The following is a 16,848-nucleotide window of genomic DNA, read 5'->3' as shown; positions in this document are numbered from 1 at the left end:
AGATCTTCATGTACGCTATCAAACCATAGTTTGCGTTTGCGTTTCCAGATATTTGAATTTCGATACTTGTTCTATTATTTCTTAGTTTATTACAATTTTGCATCTCACTGGCTCCCTAGCAATAACGACGGACTATGTTTTTGGTGCTAATATTTTCAGCTTAAATTTTTCTGCGTTGGCTTCCAAAGCGTGAACCATTCGTTGTTGGTCATCTTCATTATTTAATATTATTACTGCGTCATCTGCGTAGCATGGAATCTTTATTGCTCTATTAGTTTTCTTGATTATGATCCAATTTTCAGCCCCATATGTCATAATACTTCGCACTAATGTTTTATACATCTGTGTTTTTGTCTTCATATTTAGGTGTCTATCCCACCATACTGAGTTAAGTTGTCGGATTGCTGTTCTTGTTTGTCCCAATCTTTGTGTAATTTCTTCCTCTGTTGTTGCCTTTGAATTTATCCTTTCCTTTGATTGTTACGTTGTCATCAATCTGTAGATCTTCTATGTCTTCTTCACTTATAGATAGGTACTCTATTTTCGCGAGGTTAATATCTAGGCTAGCCTTGGTATATTCTTCTTGTAGTTTCTTCATTATGTAGCTGAGGTCGTTTTGGTCTTGTGCAATCACTACTTGATCGGCTGCAAAGCTTAACGTATATAGGTATTCGTTCTGTACCGGTACTCCCATGCCTTCGCATTTTCCATGTAGTCAAGGCTTTCTTTAAGTGTATTTTGAATAGGACTGGAGATGTAGAACAACCCTGCAGGAGCCCTTTTGTTGTGGTAAAGTCTCATATGATTCATGTTCCCATTTTAATGGACACTTTATTTTTTTATACAGAGCTTTTGTAGCTTCTATGAGTTCCGTCTGTATTTCTAATTTGTACATTCTCTCCCATAGTTCTGACCTTGTTACAGAGTCATACGCCGGTCCACAAATGCCAAATGTGGCTTGTTTTATATAATACGTTATTCCTGTTTAATACAAATTTTGCTATGAGCTTGACCAAGTTTGCTTTCCCAGTGAAAATTATATTATGTTTGCATCTAAAATCTTATGCGATCTTTTTTGACACTTTGTATTTTATAACTGATCTATTTTTACAAATTAAATCAACTGCTCTTTGTCGCTGTGCAGTCCCAATGACCTTGCACCCACATCAGTGGCTACTGTAATGCTTCATTACTCTATCAATAAAAGTAGTAACCGATATCTTTGTTATACTTTCAATCTACTAATTTGAAGTAAGCCTCGAGTATAGTGTTACTTCAAGTTTACTCTAATTTGCTCATCAGATTTTGATATGTGAAACCTCAATTAGTATTAGAAAACCTTATCCTTCTTAATTACTTCTACTGGTAAATTTTTATTACTGAACTTCTAGGAGCTTATATTGAGATCTAAGTTTGAAAATCACACTACAAATACAGTCAACTCTTATTGAATTATATCTCCTCAGTGCGTCCAAATTCGTCATGAACTGTGGATATATGCTTAGGAGACGTGTGTTATTATTGAGTCTGGTTATCAACCCATCTGTGGATAGATTTCACAAAAAATTTGATAAGACCTTTTAGATAGTCTCTAGTTATCTGTATTGACACTGTATCCACCAATAAAATTGCATATGTTTAGCTTTTAGTATACCCATCTGCAGCATATTCTGTCTATTCGTTTCAGCCGAGTTGCTCTTATAATTCTTTTGTAAAAAGAGTTTTAAATGCTCCATCTATATCTATAAATGCAACCAGCATCACCTCTTCATGTATTTTATCCTTCACATGTCATACTTTCAACCAATACTAATAATTGAGCAGTTTAAATACCAATATTTCAATAACTGAGCAGTTTTTCTGGACTCTTCAGTACAACCAAATTTATTGGTCTCGTGAACCTAAATTTCTCGTTTCTCATTTGCCAGTTTTGAGTATAAAAATCAACCTTATAGATCTCCATGCTCCCTTGTGTAGAAATATTGGATAAATCCCGTTCTGATCCGATAATTTAAATGGCTTAAATAAATTTATTGCTCATTTGGTTGTGTCCTGATCTACCACCCTCTAGACACCAACTTTTCCTAGAATCCAAGTTATCGTCTCCAGTCCAGTCTGTTTTATTGTGACTATTAGTATAACTTAGATTCAGACTTAGAAAATTGCATCCTGAAAAGTACTCTTAGGGTCTGTGCACCATTTTGACTATTTTTACTATACAAGTTCACCTTTAATAACTTTCGGGTGAAGGGTCATTTATCTGAGGATGATTGAGTTTTGTACTTTATGCATTCTGTTCTATCCCTTGAAATGCCTTCTCCACTTCTCGTTTGGTCTTTCTTAGTTCCTTATTACATTCATCCACAGATAATTGGCAAAATTTAATTTTTGTTATACTATTTCCGTTAATTTACAAGCATTTCTATTTTTATTTGCAAAACATTACTGTGATACAACCAAAGTACCATGTAAATTCTGCTATCAGTTTCAATATTTTAAGCACCTATTTAGGAGGTATATCAGGTTCTTTAGATACTAATGCCTTAAAGTCTATTTTTGGTACTAGATGTGCTTTCTACATCCCATCAACTACTAGAGAAAAACTTTTTCGACTAAATCCCAATTTTACAATCTTTAATGCTGAAGCTATCGCAGTATCTTCTTCTTCTGGTTCCTATCCGTTTCGGATGTTGGAAATCATATTGGCAATCATGACCTTGCTCGCTGCGGCTCGAAACAGCTTCGTTGAGGTTTTCTTAAACCATGTTCTTAAATTCCGCAGCCATGATATTCTCCTTCTACCGGGTCCCCGCTTACCTTTGACTTTACCTTGAAATATAGACTGCAGCAGGGAGTAACGGTGCTGATTGACTTTAGGAACACAAATTGAATGCTGATAAGCAAAAAGCAACAACTGCTTTGACAGTTTTAGAGAAGCAACATATTAATACCAGGTAGAATTTTATGTACTTATATCTTGGCACCAACCTATCGTGAGCACAATGAAACAAAGAAAACTTGAATAGCTATCCCACATATTGATACACCGATCTTCTTCTTCTTCAGGTGCCATCTCCTCTACGGGAGTTGGCAATCATCATAGCTATTTAAATTTTTGAGGCAGTAGCTCTAAATAGTTGTTTTGAGCTGCATCCAAACCATTCTCTCAGGTTCTTAATAAGTCATGAAATTTGTCTTCTTCCGATGCTTCTTCTGCCATCTATCTTTCCTTGTATTATGAACCGCAGGATGCCATACTTCTCGCCCCGCATCACATGTCCGAGATACTGTAGCTTTTTTCTTTAATTGTAAGTTCAACTTCCTTCTCTTTACCTATTCTTCTCAGTACTTCATTGTTCATAACTCTATCTACCCAGGAAACCCCCATAATTCTTCTATAGGTCCACACTTCACAGGCATTAAGTCGTCTCATTTTGTCTAGATTTCAGGTCCATGATTCCACTCCATAGTATAGTACACTGTATACGTAACATTTTTTTAATCGAGCTAATGTTAAATCTTTGCCATATAGAACCTTTTTCATTTTCATAAAATTAGAACGTGCTTTTTCGATTCTGACTTTGATTTTTGCAGTGTAGTCATTATTTTCTGTTATAAGTGTTCCTAGGTAAGTGTACTTTTTTACTCTTTCAATCTGCTGGCCCTCTACTATCAAGATTTTGTTAGGATCATGGTTGTTTTTACAAATTTTCATAAACTTCGTCTTTTTGATATTGGGCGAGAGTCCGTACTCCCTACTACATATTACTATTTTACTTATGAGTCTTTCCGAGTCTTGTAAACTACTGTTTCATCTTTCAGAGTTTCTCGAATTACCTCTTCAGAACAAGCGTTAAATAATAGAGGTGATAGTATGCAGCCTTGCCTGACTCCTCTCTTTATTTCCATTTCTTCAGATCTCTCTTTTTCAATTCGTACTATTGCTCGCTGATTGCAATAAAGGTTTCTTATTAGCCTTAAATCTCTTTCATCTAGGTTTTTACTTTTTAGAATTTCCATGAGTCGATCATGTTTTACTTTATCAAACGCTTTATTGTAGTCTATAAAACAGACGTAAAGAGGACGGTTAACATCCAAACATCTCTGCGTCAATACGTTGAAGAAGAATAGTGCCTCTCTGGTACTCATACCATTCCGAAACCCATATTGTTCGTCACTAATATCCAGCTCCAATTTAGAGTGAATTCTGGCGTGGATAATTTTCAACAGAATTTTCAAGGTATGTGACATTAAGCTAATGGTTCGATAGTCACTGCACTCTTTGGCATTCACTTTCTTTGACAAACACACAAATGCTAATGTCAACATTTCTTTAGGGATGATTCCCGTAGTATAGATAGCGTTGAACAGTTCTACTATTATGTCTAGGTTTTTCTCGTTGACCAACTTTAATAGCTCGCTTGGTAATTCATCTGAACCAGCAGATGAGACACCGATAAGTACCGTCTACCTCAATTCATTACCCAGTAAAAAATAGACACTGGTAGGTCCAAAATTTGCGGAAGTGGTTCGGCAGAAGTGCCGTAAGTAAGATTAGAATTGCCATGTTAATAGCCAATGTCTGCAGAGGACAATATACCTGCAGAAAAAGAATAAAAAGAAGATTGGTAGTCTAGTGTTAGACCTACTTACCTTATTTATACTCCTTTATGTGGTTAGATCCATCGGCATAATTGGGAACCTTTTTGATTTAGGAGATTTTGTTTTCAATAAGATTACAATTTAAACTTTTTGTACAGATTTATTGTTTAAAAAACGAGTCTAAAAACCACAACTAAAAACCTTGAGATGTCTAATAACTAGTAAAATAAATATCTACATAAAAAGGGTAACTACTTGATGGAAATGTGCAAATCAAATAAAAATAGCAGCAAGGAATCCACGCTTATCTTGAGTGACTCGTCACAAACAACAAATACACGATGTGTATCCCTCATTTTTGTGTGTTTATATAAAAAATCCTAAAACCCATCAAAAGATCGGATTTTATTTCTATTAACTTTTTTTCTTGGCTTTATTCAATATCGTTGCGACCCCGATCTCGCAAAATGGAGCAAAATTAAATTCCCTGAAAAATAACGTGATCGATAACAATACCAACAAATATCCTAAATGCTTCAATTCTTACCCCATCCAAAGCGGCAAAAGAACCTAAATAGGTTTATATAGCCTAAAGGCGTCTTTTCTTTCGAGTTCCGTTTGTTTTATTTAGAAACAGGCTAAAACGTTCTTGTTTTAAAGAGCGTCGTTTAACTCCCTCTAATAGCTTTTACAGGGTGATCAACAAAGAGAAGAGCTGTCGATTATATTTAGGTTGGTAAGCCTTAATTGATAAAATAGTAATAGTAAGAAAACACACTGACAACTGTTTTATGGAAATAAAGAAGAATGGATAAACATAAGAAATGTTGAAACTAAAATCAATAAACTAACAATATAAATTTAACAGTATAATTATATAAATTAGAAGGAATTTAATGAATAAAGAGATCTGGTGGTGGTCAAACACATTTCAAAAAAAATAAAGGAAAACAGAAAACACGAAACGAAATGGTATTATTTTTTATCAATTTATTCCAATGAAATATATACTAAATTTAAGACGAACATAAAATATCAAAGCAGTCTTAGTTTCTTGTCTTTCCAAACTCATTTGTTTATTTTTTTATGTAGGAAAAATGGAGCAGCCGCTACAAGAGAACTGTTAAAAGGGGACCCAGATGCTCACAATTTCCAGGAATACACGTATAAGAAGATCACCCCCTGCGACGTTTGTTCTCAAGTACTAAGGGGTAAGTGGGGAATTTTTATCTTTAATTGGTAAATAAAGTAACTAAAGGTTAGTTAGGACGTTGGAAGTATTATTATTTTTACGAAGATATTTTTCCTTTAAAACTGACATTAAGATCCTGAATGTTAAAGCTTTGAAAGATTTTACTGAGTTGTAACATGTAAAATTTAATATGTTGTACCATACTTAAAAAAACGCTAATATGTTTGGTATTGGCTGGAGAAGGTTGATTATAATTTTAAAAATCTCAAACAAAAATTCTCAGGTTTATAACGACAAATGCTATTATAGATGTTAAGATCATTATCCCTTCATGGGACTACCTAACATATTACCGGTGGTTGAAAGGCATTTGTCTAAAATGATTAAAGAGAACAGCATGATGCAGCTAAAAAAATACTTAATTAACGTGATATAAAGTATTCGTTTCATGGATAAATACACCAACTGTTTTGACAGTTATTCGACGGATCTGATTTTTAGTTGACAATCGACAATTAGATGTTGATAGGTTGTGATATTTCTTGCCGCTAAAAGTTGATTTTTATTACAATTTAGCAAATTATTTGGTGAATCGGCTAAAAAAATTCTGGTAAGTACAAAGTAATTGTAATTTTATTATATTGTTTGGGCGAACTAAATACATTCAAATTTTTTATACAAATATATGAAAAGATAGTGATTTTTGTCTTTGAAGTTGTTGGAAAAATTATTTCCCTTGTCCAATTGCATAAAAAAACGTAAAAATCATTCGTCAGAAACCTTAAAATTTCTATTATATTTTAGCATTATAAATTAAGGAAAGGGATTATCAGAACGTGAATTTCATGCTGCCTTAGAAGAAGATTGGTCTGATGTTGATATCGACTCTGATGATGACATATTTATACCATACTCATATACTTCTATTTGCGGTAAGTCTCATAGAGATGTGATTGATAGCAGAATTGAACAATTGCTTGGTGAAGCTGATAAAGCTGTTCCTTCTACATCTGTTGATGTAAATTTCACAACTGGAAGAACATCTGATAATGACCTACAAGGAAATCGAAGTGTCTTGGTAAAACAGAGTTCAGTGGTTCCGCTAACTAATTTTACTGAACAATGCAACATCAAACAGATGTTCCAGAAGTACCAAAATTTGATTCTGTTTTGCAGTCAAATGTTCAATTCACATATAAAAGCCAACCAATATTTTATTTTGAAAATTTCTTCCCTTGTGATCTAATAGAACAAATTGTTGCTCAAACGAATTATTTGTAGCGTGATTCTCTTTGATCTACTCGCCTTCTGCAGTGAGAACTCACTTAGCTTTTAAAGCTCGATAGTTTTCAGCTAGGCAATCAACCATCTCGATGGCCAAAGAATTAGAGGTTATTACTGCCAATCTACCACATGAAGTACCCATGATAAAACGTACACAAAGAGATGGGACAAATAAATATATAATGTACACAAAAGTTATTGCAGATTATACACTAAACATGGGACGTGTTAATCACTTTGGCCACTTTAGGACATCATATTCCATAAGTAGGAAGTCTAGAAAATGGTGGATGAGATTTTCTTTTTTCTTTTAGATGCAAGTGTGATTAATGCGTATATTATATAAACAAGAATTCATGATCAAAAAATTCTTCCCACAAGACGTTTAGGCTTCGCCTTGGAAGAACTCTCATAGGTGACTTTACAGTAAAGGCATCTCGACCTGTGATATTTAAAAATAAAAAATCGGGAAACTTTTGTGTTCCAGACGAATTTGGCTGAGAAATGTAGGAGCACATTTACCAGATGTTCAAAAAAATTATACAAGATGCAGATTTTGCTCAACAAAAAAAAAGAAGAAAAACGAACTAACATTATATATAGTTATTGTCAAGTAGCTTTATACCCAAAAAAAATGTTTTAAATAATTTCACACTGCTGTATTTGGGACTTAAATTGGTTTTCTTACCCATTTATGAATTTTTTAATTTTTTTATTAAATAAATTGTTTCACAAACTCCACAAAGGTAATTGTTTTCCCACCAACAAATATTTTTTAAGAAATAACGAGAAAATAGTTCCCACCACTTTTTTTTTACTTTTTCAAATTATTTTTTATTTCAATTAATTTACCTCCTTTATGTGCCAAAAGTATATAAACAAACAAATTAATTCTGCTGATATCCCATGTCTTATTAATAAAGCTCGGATTTATAGACAACAACAATTGAAGAAAAAGGCGCCTATATAGGTAAAGATTTTTATTAAAAAAGGTAGGAATATTAACAGTTAACAGTAACAGGCAAAATATAGGCAATAAAGGAATATAACTTATTATTTATTGTACAAAGTGAATTAACGTAATATTAACTTAAGGCATGTATATTTACACATCATAATCATAACATTAGTATAAATAAACTAGTAACTAAATAACTGTAAATTAATAATTAAACATTGTAACCACTTAAAATTTTATCATTAATAGAAACAACTAAATGTTTTCCAATATTTTCGGTCTTAAAACTATGTCTTCGATCACTTAAAATTAATTTGTACATTGAAAACGAACGTTTGACATTGACAGATGTAATTGGAGCATATTTCAGAGCGGATAATAAATCTGGCATAATTTAAAATTCCTCGGAAAATGTCCCATTCAAAACTTTAGCAACATTAGATAAAAACGAAAAACCTTCATTCTTGTCGAAAACATATTTCATTTTTTTTTTCGTCTTTAAATTATCTATTAATTTTACTGACTCACATAAATTTATCTCTTGTTTTTCTAATAAGGTAATTGTGGTAACTATTAATTTATAATTGTCATTGATATAAGCGAGTTTCTGTTTCAATTTGGGATTTTTTAATATGTTTTTTGCTTCTCGAATGGCTTATTATGAAAATATCATCAAATTCTGACATAACTAATTCTATTTCATTACAGTGTTCAAAGTAAAAAAAAACTGCTTCGAGCCAGGTTCCTCACCTTGTAATTACTGGTTTAGGCGACAAAGGGACACCGGGAAGTCTTTCTTTATATATTTGCACTCTCAACGGAGCCTTTACAAAAACTTTTTTCATAAAATTTATAAAATTATTTACCAACGAAAACAGATTTCTTATTTCTTTAGCAATTCTATTTGCAGAATTTGCATTCTAAAAATCTTTAAATTAACAGCAGCTTTTAACATATATGCCGCAGCATCTGAAAGCATTAAAACTATTTTATTCACTTGTATAGCGTTGGGTAAAAAGAGGTTTGTTAAACTATCTTGTATAAATCGACTTATTGTTAAATTGTTTGTTTTTTTCCAATTCTTTAACGGCAACTAAATAAGGTTTTCTCTCAAAGTTTTCGTTCAAAATTCCAATCATTAAATTAGCTATATACCTGCCGCATACATCTGTCGTTTCATCCACGATAATATACAAAAAATTGCCCTCTAACTCCCGCTTAATTTTTGAAATACATTCAACATAACATTTTTCCACAGTATGTTTTCTCAATGTACTCTTGTCCGGTAAGGATTTATTAAGATATTTTTCAAAAAAGCATTTAAAACTAGGGTTATTAACTTTATAAAGAGGAATGTTGGATGCAATCATCATTTGGCATAAATCAAATTTAAATGCGTCTTCCTCCTTTTTTCTTTTGAACTGCTTAAACTATCCCGCAGAGATATTTGGGCTAACTTAGAGGAATTTAATTTTTCCAAATTACGTTTATGAAGTGGGGTTCCACAATGCTGGTCAATAAAGTACTTTTTTCTACTTGAAATCTGAGAATTAAAAAAAAAATAATTAGAATTCTAAAACCGCTTTAGAATTTAGTTATGTTGTGGGACGAGAAAAAAAGAGAAAAAATAAAACTTACCGATTTGCCGCATGGTTTACAAAATCCTCCATGTCCTTCTAGAGAAAGTTCCGAATAAGGTGCGATCACACACTTTTCACACAAATGTCTAAAACGTTTTAAAACGTGTTCTTTGCTTTTCGGTATACGCAACAAAACTAAACTAGGATATAGCAATTTGTGACTAAACTCTGATACAGTAACCGACTGTACAACTGATAATAAACTAATAAAGCTTAGGGATTTCCAAATAGTTAACCCTCAAGTCTCGATCAGGTACATTTTCCTAGAAATCTGTTATATAAACAAACCATTGATATTTTATTATTAAAAATTTTGAATAAAATCCTTTGTATAAAAAGGTATATAAAAAACCCAGTTGGGCTATGTTAAATTGGCAAAACGTTTTCGGAATAAGTATTCCATCATCAGTACCAAGTTAATACATGGATGTAGCCACTAAATATGGGGTTACAAACCCTTTAAAAATTGCTAATTGAAATTTAGTTTACATAATGTCTGTTTTACAATTTAGATGGTAAAGTTACCGTTGGATTGGTAACATGGCGACATATGACTCTGCAATAAGTTGCAAGTCCTGAGACGGTATGTCTACGAGAACTTCAATAAAGCAACTGAGCAAGTTGCTTTATTGAAGTCCTCGTAGACATACCGTCTCAGGACTTGCAACTTATTGCAGAGTCATATGTCGCCATGTTACCAATCCAACGGTAACTTTACCATCTAAATTGTAAAACAGACATTATGTAAACTAAATTTCAATTAGCAATTTTTAAAGGGTTTGTAACCCCATATTTAGTGGCTACATCCATGTATTAACTTGGTACTGATGATGGAATACTTATTCCGAAAACGTTTTGCCAATTTAACATAGCCCAACTGGGTTTTTTATATACCTTTTTATACAAAGGATTTTATTCAAAATTTTTAATATATGGTATACAGCCAAACACAGGAACTTAGTTTCCTTGTGGATTTTATTATTGACCCAAAATTTTATTATAGAATGGTTTAGTAATAAAATAATATCATGGGTAGTACCATGAAATTTTAAAAAAGGCACAAATAGGCGGAATTTACGAAAAAATGCAAAAAGTGCAAAAAACAATTATAATAGGCAAAAAAGGCATTTTGCCTATAATCCGAGCTTTACTTATTAAGTGTTAATATCCCCCGAATAGTATTGTTACAAGTTGAATATAATAAGCCGCTAGCTTCAATATTTGTGGATTATGAAAAGGCACCATAAATCAACAAAAGATGTTGGAAGTCTTAGTAGAATGCCGAATTGACTATTGGTATTTAAATATAATTAATTGCATATACCAAAACGCATCAGCTAGTGTTAGAGTGGGTGATCGTCAAACTTGGAAATTCCCGATAAAACGTTGGAGTACGTTAGGGGAACACCATATCATCGAAATTGTTCACTGGGTTTTTTTAAATACAACTGCAACTGACCGACAAGGGCATAAATATAAATGCAGAAAAGCTTAGCAACCTAAGGTTTTCATATGATATTGTGCAACTAGCTGCTAGGATAGATGAGCCCAAAGAACTTTTAAATCAGCTCTACCTTTCCTCAGTAGAAGGGGGATTGAAAATAAATATATCTAAAGCCGAAATGATAACAAATCTTGTAGTCAGCGAAGTATATGCGTAGGAACACAATTCATATGCGAGATAATGGCCTATAAATACCTAGGTCACAGGTAACTTTCAACTTAATTGGTATAGTTGTTAAAAAATAATAAAATATTGAGAGATCTAAACAGGCTAAAATTTTTACAAACGTTTTAGACCTATCAGACCATCATCAGTGAAAACTTAAGTACTTGCTTAAAATCCCTTAACAAAGCAGTATAAGATTTTAGATTGTTGAAGCTGCATTTAAAAGGTTGAAAAAATTACATACTCAAAACACAGCCCACGTGTGTCTGACAGTAGTCACCAGCCAACTGACTTGTTAACTATCTTATTTTCTTTAAAATTGTGTTTTAAATTTATCAATATTAGATTATTTTTATCTTATTTATAAGAATTTTGATACTTTACTTATTCAGAATTAATAACACTACAAATAAGTTTCAGTGAGGCATCACTATTGATAGTTAAAACACAACAACATTTACTTCTTTTCTTAATCGGAATTTTTAAAAAATAAATATTTTAAAATGACTGCATTACTAGTTTTATAAAAGGAAAAATCAATTTTAGTTGTGTAAGTTTCAGGAAGGTAATTTTCTCTCAAAGATTGAATCTTCTCGTGTATTTACATAGTAATTAGAAAGTTTAACTTACGATTCATTCTCTAAATTCATCTAAAACTTTTACCGAAACTTGTTTGGCATTTAATGATGGAAATTAGTTCTAAATTAGGAAGCTTACAATGGGAAACTTCCTGGTTGGGATCTGAATACTGCTAGGAAACTTTTCTTGGGTAATTAACCAAAGGAAAAAACATATGGTAATGGTAATGGCATAAGCTAAGTTATAGAGAAAATTGATAAATATAACAATGTAGTGGGCTTATATTTTGTTGATCCATTTTGTTTATCTAATGCTTTAAAACTACTCAACTAAGTTGTGTAAGGTCATTGAAAATTTGGTTACCTCATAATAATTGTTCTATTTGATCGATAGAATTGATTGTGACCGTCTTCCATGATTACATTTACACATTTACCAAGAAAAATGTTTATGTATAAAATATTTTACCTAAACATTTTTAAAACAGTTTTCCAGACAGAAAATCTTCAGTTATTCATGCTTCATTATTCATGTTTCGTCAAAATATTTGACAACAAACCAAATTTTCTTATTGCAGGTCACACCAGACAAGGCCTAAAATGCCGAATCTGCAAGATGAACGTTCACATGGACTGCTTAGACAAGGCCTCAAAATGTCAAACCAAAGCAAGGCTTCTGCGAAGACAAAAGTCAACATCAGAAATTGAAACCAGAGTGCCAGAACTGAACCCCGATGATGAAAGTAAGCTCGACATTTATTTGATCTTTGAACAATTTAAAATATGTTTTAAAACACTTTTAAATATATGTAATATAAAATTTTTCTTATATGTTTTTTAGCAATGTTAAACTGCTTCTATGAAAAGTTGCACTTGTCGTTCTACAACAATAAGCTACATTTTTTTAAACAAACTAAAATTTATGTATATTCTGTATCAGCCAAAACCTCAATGAGAAGATTCATTAAGTCTTATATGATCTAAGTTGACTTCTATATAAAATAATTAAAATTTACAAGGATAAGGCCTCCCGTCCACTGGATCCGGAAAGCTGCGAAATCAATTCATCCGAATTCGATCGAAGACGGACGAAAGATCTAAACACGAGGTTTGAAGAGGAGCGCGTGCATTGGGCCCATGCATTGGGCCCGTACCGTTCGTACGTTTTCGTCTGAATTCGGACGATTCCGCGTCCGATCCCAACATGTTGGGATCTAACTGCGAAATAGTGCGAAACTTGGATCACGCGAGATTGACGCAATGGACTGTGAGCGGTTAATTTTTCAAGCTTAGCATGAATTTGTTAAGAATGTATTGGAATGTATCCTTTTTTATTCGACAATATGAGAAGTGGTGGTCATCGTCGATTTGGTACATCGTACCACAAATAGGCAAATTCCCCAAACTCGTTGTTTTTTGCGTAAAAAGAATTTACCGACACTTCTCTACTTCGTCTATATTGCCTGACACGTCAATGAATCGAAGGAGATTCTCATCTCTTCTTCTCTCTCAGGAGGTCCTTATAACGAAATCGAACACGATTTCGTTATAAGGACCTGTGTCCGAATTCGCACCTTCGCAGTTCGCATCTTTTCGGGTTCAGTAGACGGGAAGCCTAAAAGGTAGTATAAAACACACTTCCCAGATTTCGTCATTTGTTTTTACACAATGTTAATTACATTGTATAAGAAACAAACAGTCCTTTTTAAATCAAATTAAGGAACAAACTGAAAAATATTCGATTAATTTTAGATAACCAATGGATCTTAGAATAGCATCTGCGATGTTGTTTTTACATAAAGCTAATATATGTATATAAAATGCGTCTGAAAAACTCTGACGATGATTGATATTGATTGATTGAAGTACACTCAGATGCAAAAAATGCAACGGAGAAAATTTTGGTCAAATTCAAAGTATTTCAATTTTTTATGTTTAGCCCTATTTTGATGATTTTTTTACCACAATGTGTATAAATTTATAAATTTTAATTTGGTATAATCAGTTTTTTGATAAAATTTCATATTTGACTTATTGTACGGGGTTAATTAAAACGTGGTTTTATTATCCTAACTTTGAAACATCTTGTGGAATAATTGAGTGTGCAAATTTTCGTAAAACCTTATTTTTCGTTTGCAACCATGTCTCCTTAGTCTTGTGTTTTTTGTCTTATGTCAAAATATGCATTGGTTCATTTTTCAGAGCCAAATGAATTTGCCACCCACAATTTAGGACTTTTTTAATTATAATTATTTTAGAGTATTTGGTAATACGAGGAGGTGGCTTTGGTGACTGTTATCATTATGTCATATTGACATTTACATTTTGTTTACCTATGATTGATCATGGTTGTTAGTGTCGAAGATTGTGCGAACGCCGATTATGAAATATATGGCTAGAGTACTACACACTAATCGCTCTACCATCCAAAGGGTAATAGAATGTTTTATACGAACTGGAACAAACAAGCGTAAAACATGAAGTGGCAGGAAGTACAAAACTACCGCTTTAGATGATCGTTTTGTATGAGTCAACCCTTTGCGGGATCATCATTTAACAGCGATGCAAACAAGAAATCAGCCTCAAGAGGTTTTTTTTCCCGGTTTTTTATAGCGTTCTCCGCCTTCCGGTTCCCAGTTTCCACCTACGTCGGTCATTCCATTCGCCAGGGTGAAGGTTTCTTTCCGACATTGCCTTCTGAATGCCGCCCAGCCAGGATTTTTTTGGCCTTCCTCTCTTCCTTCTTTCCCTTGGCGTCCATTTTAAAATTTGGTTTGGCAGCCTGTTGTCGTCCATTCTTTTCACATGACCATACCAGATCAGTTGTCTCCTTTGAATTTCGTCAATGATGGTTGACTTGACTCCCATTATATTTCCGATATGGTCATTTTGTATTCTATCAAGCCTTGATTTTCTAGCTGATCTTCTCCAGAAGTCCATTTCCAATGCAAGTAGGCGTCGCTCAAGGGATTTAGTAAGTTGCCATGTTTCGCATCCATAGAGCTCTATACTTTTAAAGATGGAGTTAAAGAGGAGATGCTTTCTTTGATTTGATAGTTCTTTTGACCATAGTATCGGGTTTAGGCATCCTATCACCCTTTTTCCTTTCACGATTCTTTGCTCTATCTCTTTTTCGGTGCGCCCACTCTTGTTGATTGTTGTTCCCAAATATATATATTCCTCACAGTTCTTGATTGTTTCATGTTCGTTGACCATTAGATCTTCTACTTCATTCCCGAGGCATAAGTATTGCGTTTTGTTTCTATTTACAGAGAGGCCCCATTCTTCATATGTTTTAAACAACCGTCTCGTCATGAATTCTAAATCTTCCTTGTCTGCTGCCACTACTACTTGGTCGTCCACAAAATGTAGAGTGTATAATGTTGTATCGTCGTCAAGTTGGATCCCCATTCCTGAACATGATCTTCTCCAGTGTTTTAGTGCTTCATTCAAATAGATCTTAAATAGTATTGGAGAGAGGCAGCATCCTTGTCGTAAGCCTTTTGTTACTGGAAATTCTTCTGTTAAGGTGTTGTTTAGTTTGATTTTTGATGATGCTTTATTATATAATTTTTTGACTGCGGCGATGATCGTGCTATTTAATAAAGATCGTTCAAGAGACTGCCACAGCTTTCTCACAGGAATCGTGTCATATGCTTTTGTGAGATCCACAAATAAAAGATGTATTTCCTGGTTTCTTGCAACTTTCTTTTCATTCAGTTGTGTTAGGGTAAATATGTGGTCTACGCAAGATCTTCCAGCTCTAAATCCTGCTTGCTGTTCAATTTCATGAGGTTCGTATTCTTTCTCAATCATGTTTTTTAAGATTTTACCAAACAACCTGCTAAAGGTACTGGTGACAGAGATACATCTGTAGTTTCCGCAAATATCTTTTGGACCGTTTTTGTGAATTGGAGTAATCCATGCTTCTTTCCAACTATTCGGGATTTCTTCCCCATTTAAGTATCTTGTGAATAGCACTTTAAGATAGCTTATTAGTTTTGGTGTTCCGTTTTTTAGAAGTTCTGCTGGTATGTTCTCCGGCCCGGATGCTTTGTTATTCTTTATCGATTTAAGCGCTTGTTGTATTTGTTCTTCTTCCATGTTTACATATTCACCTTGTACTCGTATTCATTGAGGTGAGTCAGTATTATAAATATCTCCTCCGATGTAACAGTCAACTTCTTTACATTTTGCATCCCATGTTTCATTTTTGTTGTTCCTTGTCATATCTTTAAATATTCTTTGCTGTTCTTTGTATATTTCTTTATCTTTAAGATTCTTAGTGTTCAGCCATCTTTTGTACGCTTCCTGTTTCTTATTTCTTTGCTCTTCAAGCTGTGTATTCCAAGTGATTTTTTCCGCTGATCTGTGGACTGTTCTGGTTTCTTCGCCTAGAGCTTCTTGGGCTGCGAAGCCTCAAGAGGTTCAAGGCAATAATGTAAGTGTATTTACAGCTCGTCGAAGATTACATAAATTTGGTTTGTAAAGTTGCAGACCAACAACTGGGCCCAAATTACTTACACGGCACAGAGTGGTTATATTACAGTTTTCCAGGGAATATTTACATTAGAATTTAGGGCAATGGAGTAATGTTCTTTTTAAGGGTGAGTTGAGATACTGTATTCTCTCATTAGATGGGAGAAAACAAGTATGGCGTCGAACTGGAGAGAGATTTGCCGAGTGCGCTTTCAGTCCTCGCGTTAGCCATGGAGTGGGTTCGGTGATGATCTGGGCAGGAATATTTCTAGAGGCGCACAATTGGTATTAATTGATGGTTCGTTGACTGCACACAGGTATGTTGAGGAAATTTGAGTGAATCACGTAGCATGCTTTTCTCAATATATCGGCGATGATTTTCTATTAATGCAAGATAATGCGCGACACTACTCTGCAATGTGTGTCACGCAATATTTACAGGAAGT

General features: G+C 33.6%; 1 protein-coding gene across 7 annotated transcripts in view; it reads left to right on the top strand.

Moving 5' to 3' along the window:
• Positions 1–16,848, top strand: part of Stacl (SH3 and cysteine-rich domain-containing protein) — a 707,685-nt gene that overhangs the window by 531,128 nt on the left and 159,709 nt on the right. For all 7 annotated transcript variants that reach the window (XM_072525277.1, XM_072525271.1, XM_072525272.1 and 4 more), the window contains 2 exons: positions 5,695–5,813; positions 12,502–12,666. In XM_072525277.1, coding sequence (XP_072381378.1) covers positions 5,695–5,813; positions 12,502–12,666 — 284 coding nt within the window. The remainder of the gene's footprint in view (positions 1–5,694; positions 5,814–12,501; positions 12,667–16,848) is intronic.

Source organism: Diabrotica undecimpunctata, chromosome 3 (assembly GCF_040954645.1).
Source record: "Diabrotica undecimpunctata isolate CICGRU chromosome 3, icDiaUnde3, whole genome shotgun sequence".
In the NCBI taxonomy this organism is placed as follows: Eukaryota; Metazoa; Arthropoda; class Insecta; order Coleoptera; family Chrysomelidae; genus Diabrotica; species Diabrotica undecimpunctata.
Note: the sequence above shows the minus strand (reverse complement) of the source record. Positions and strands in the feature narration are given on the sequence as shown.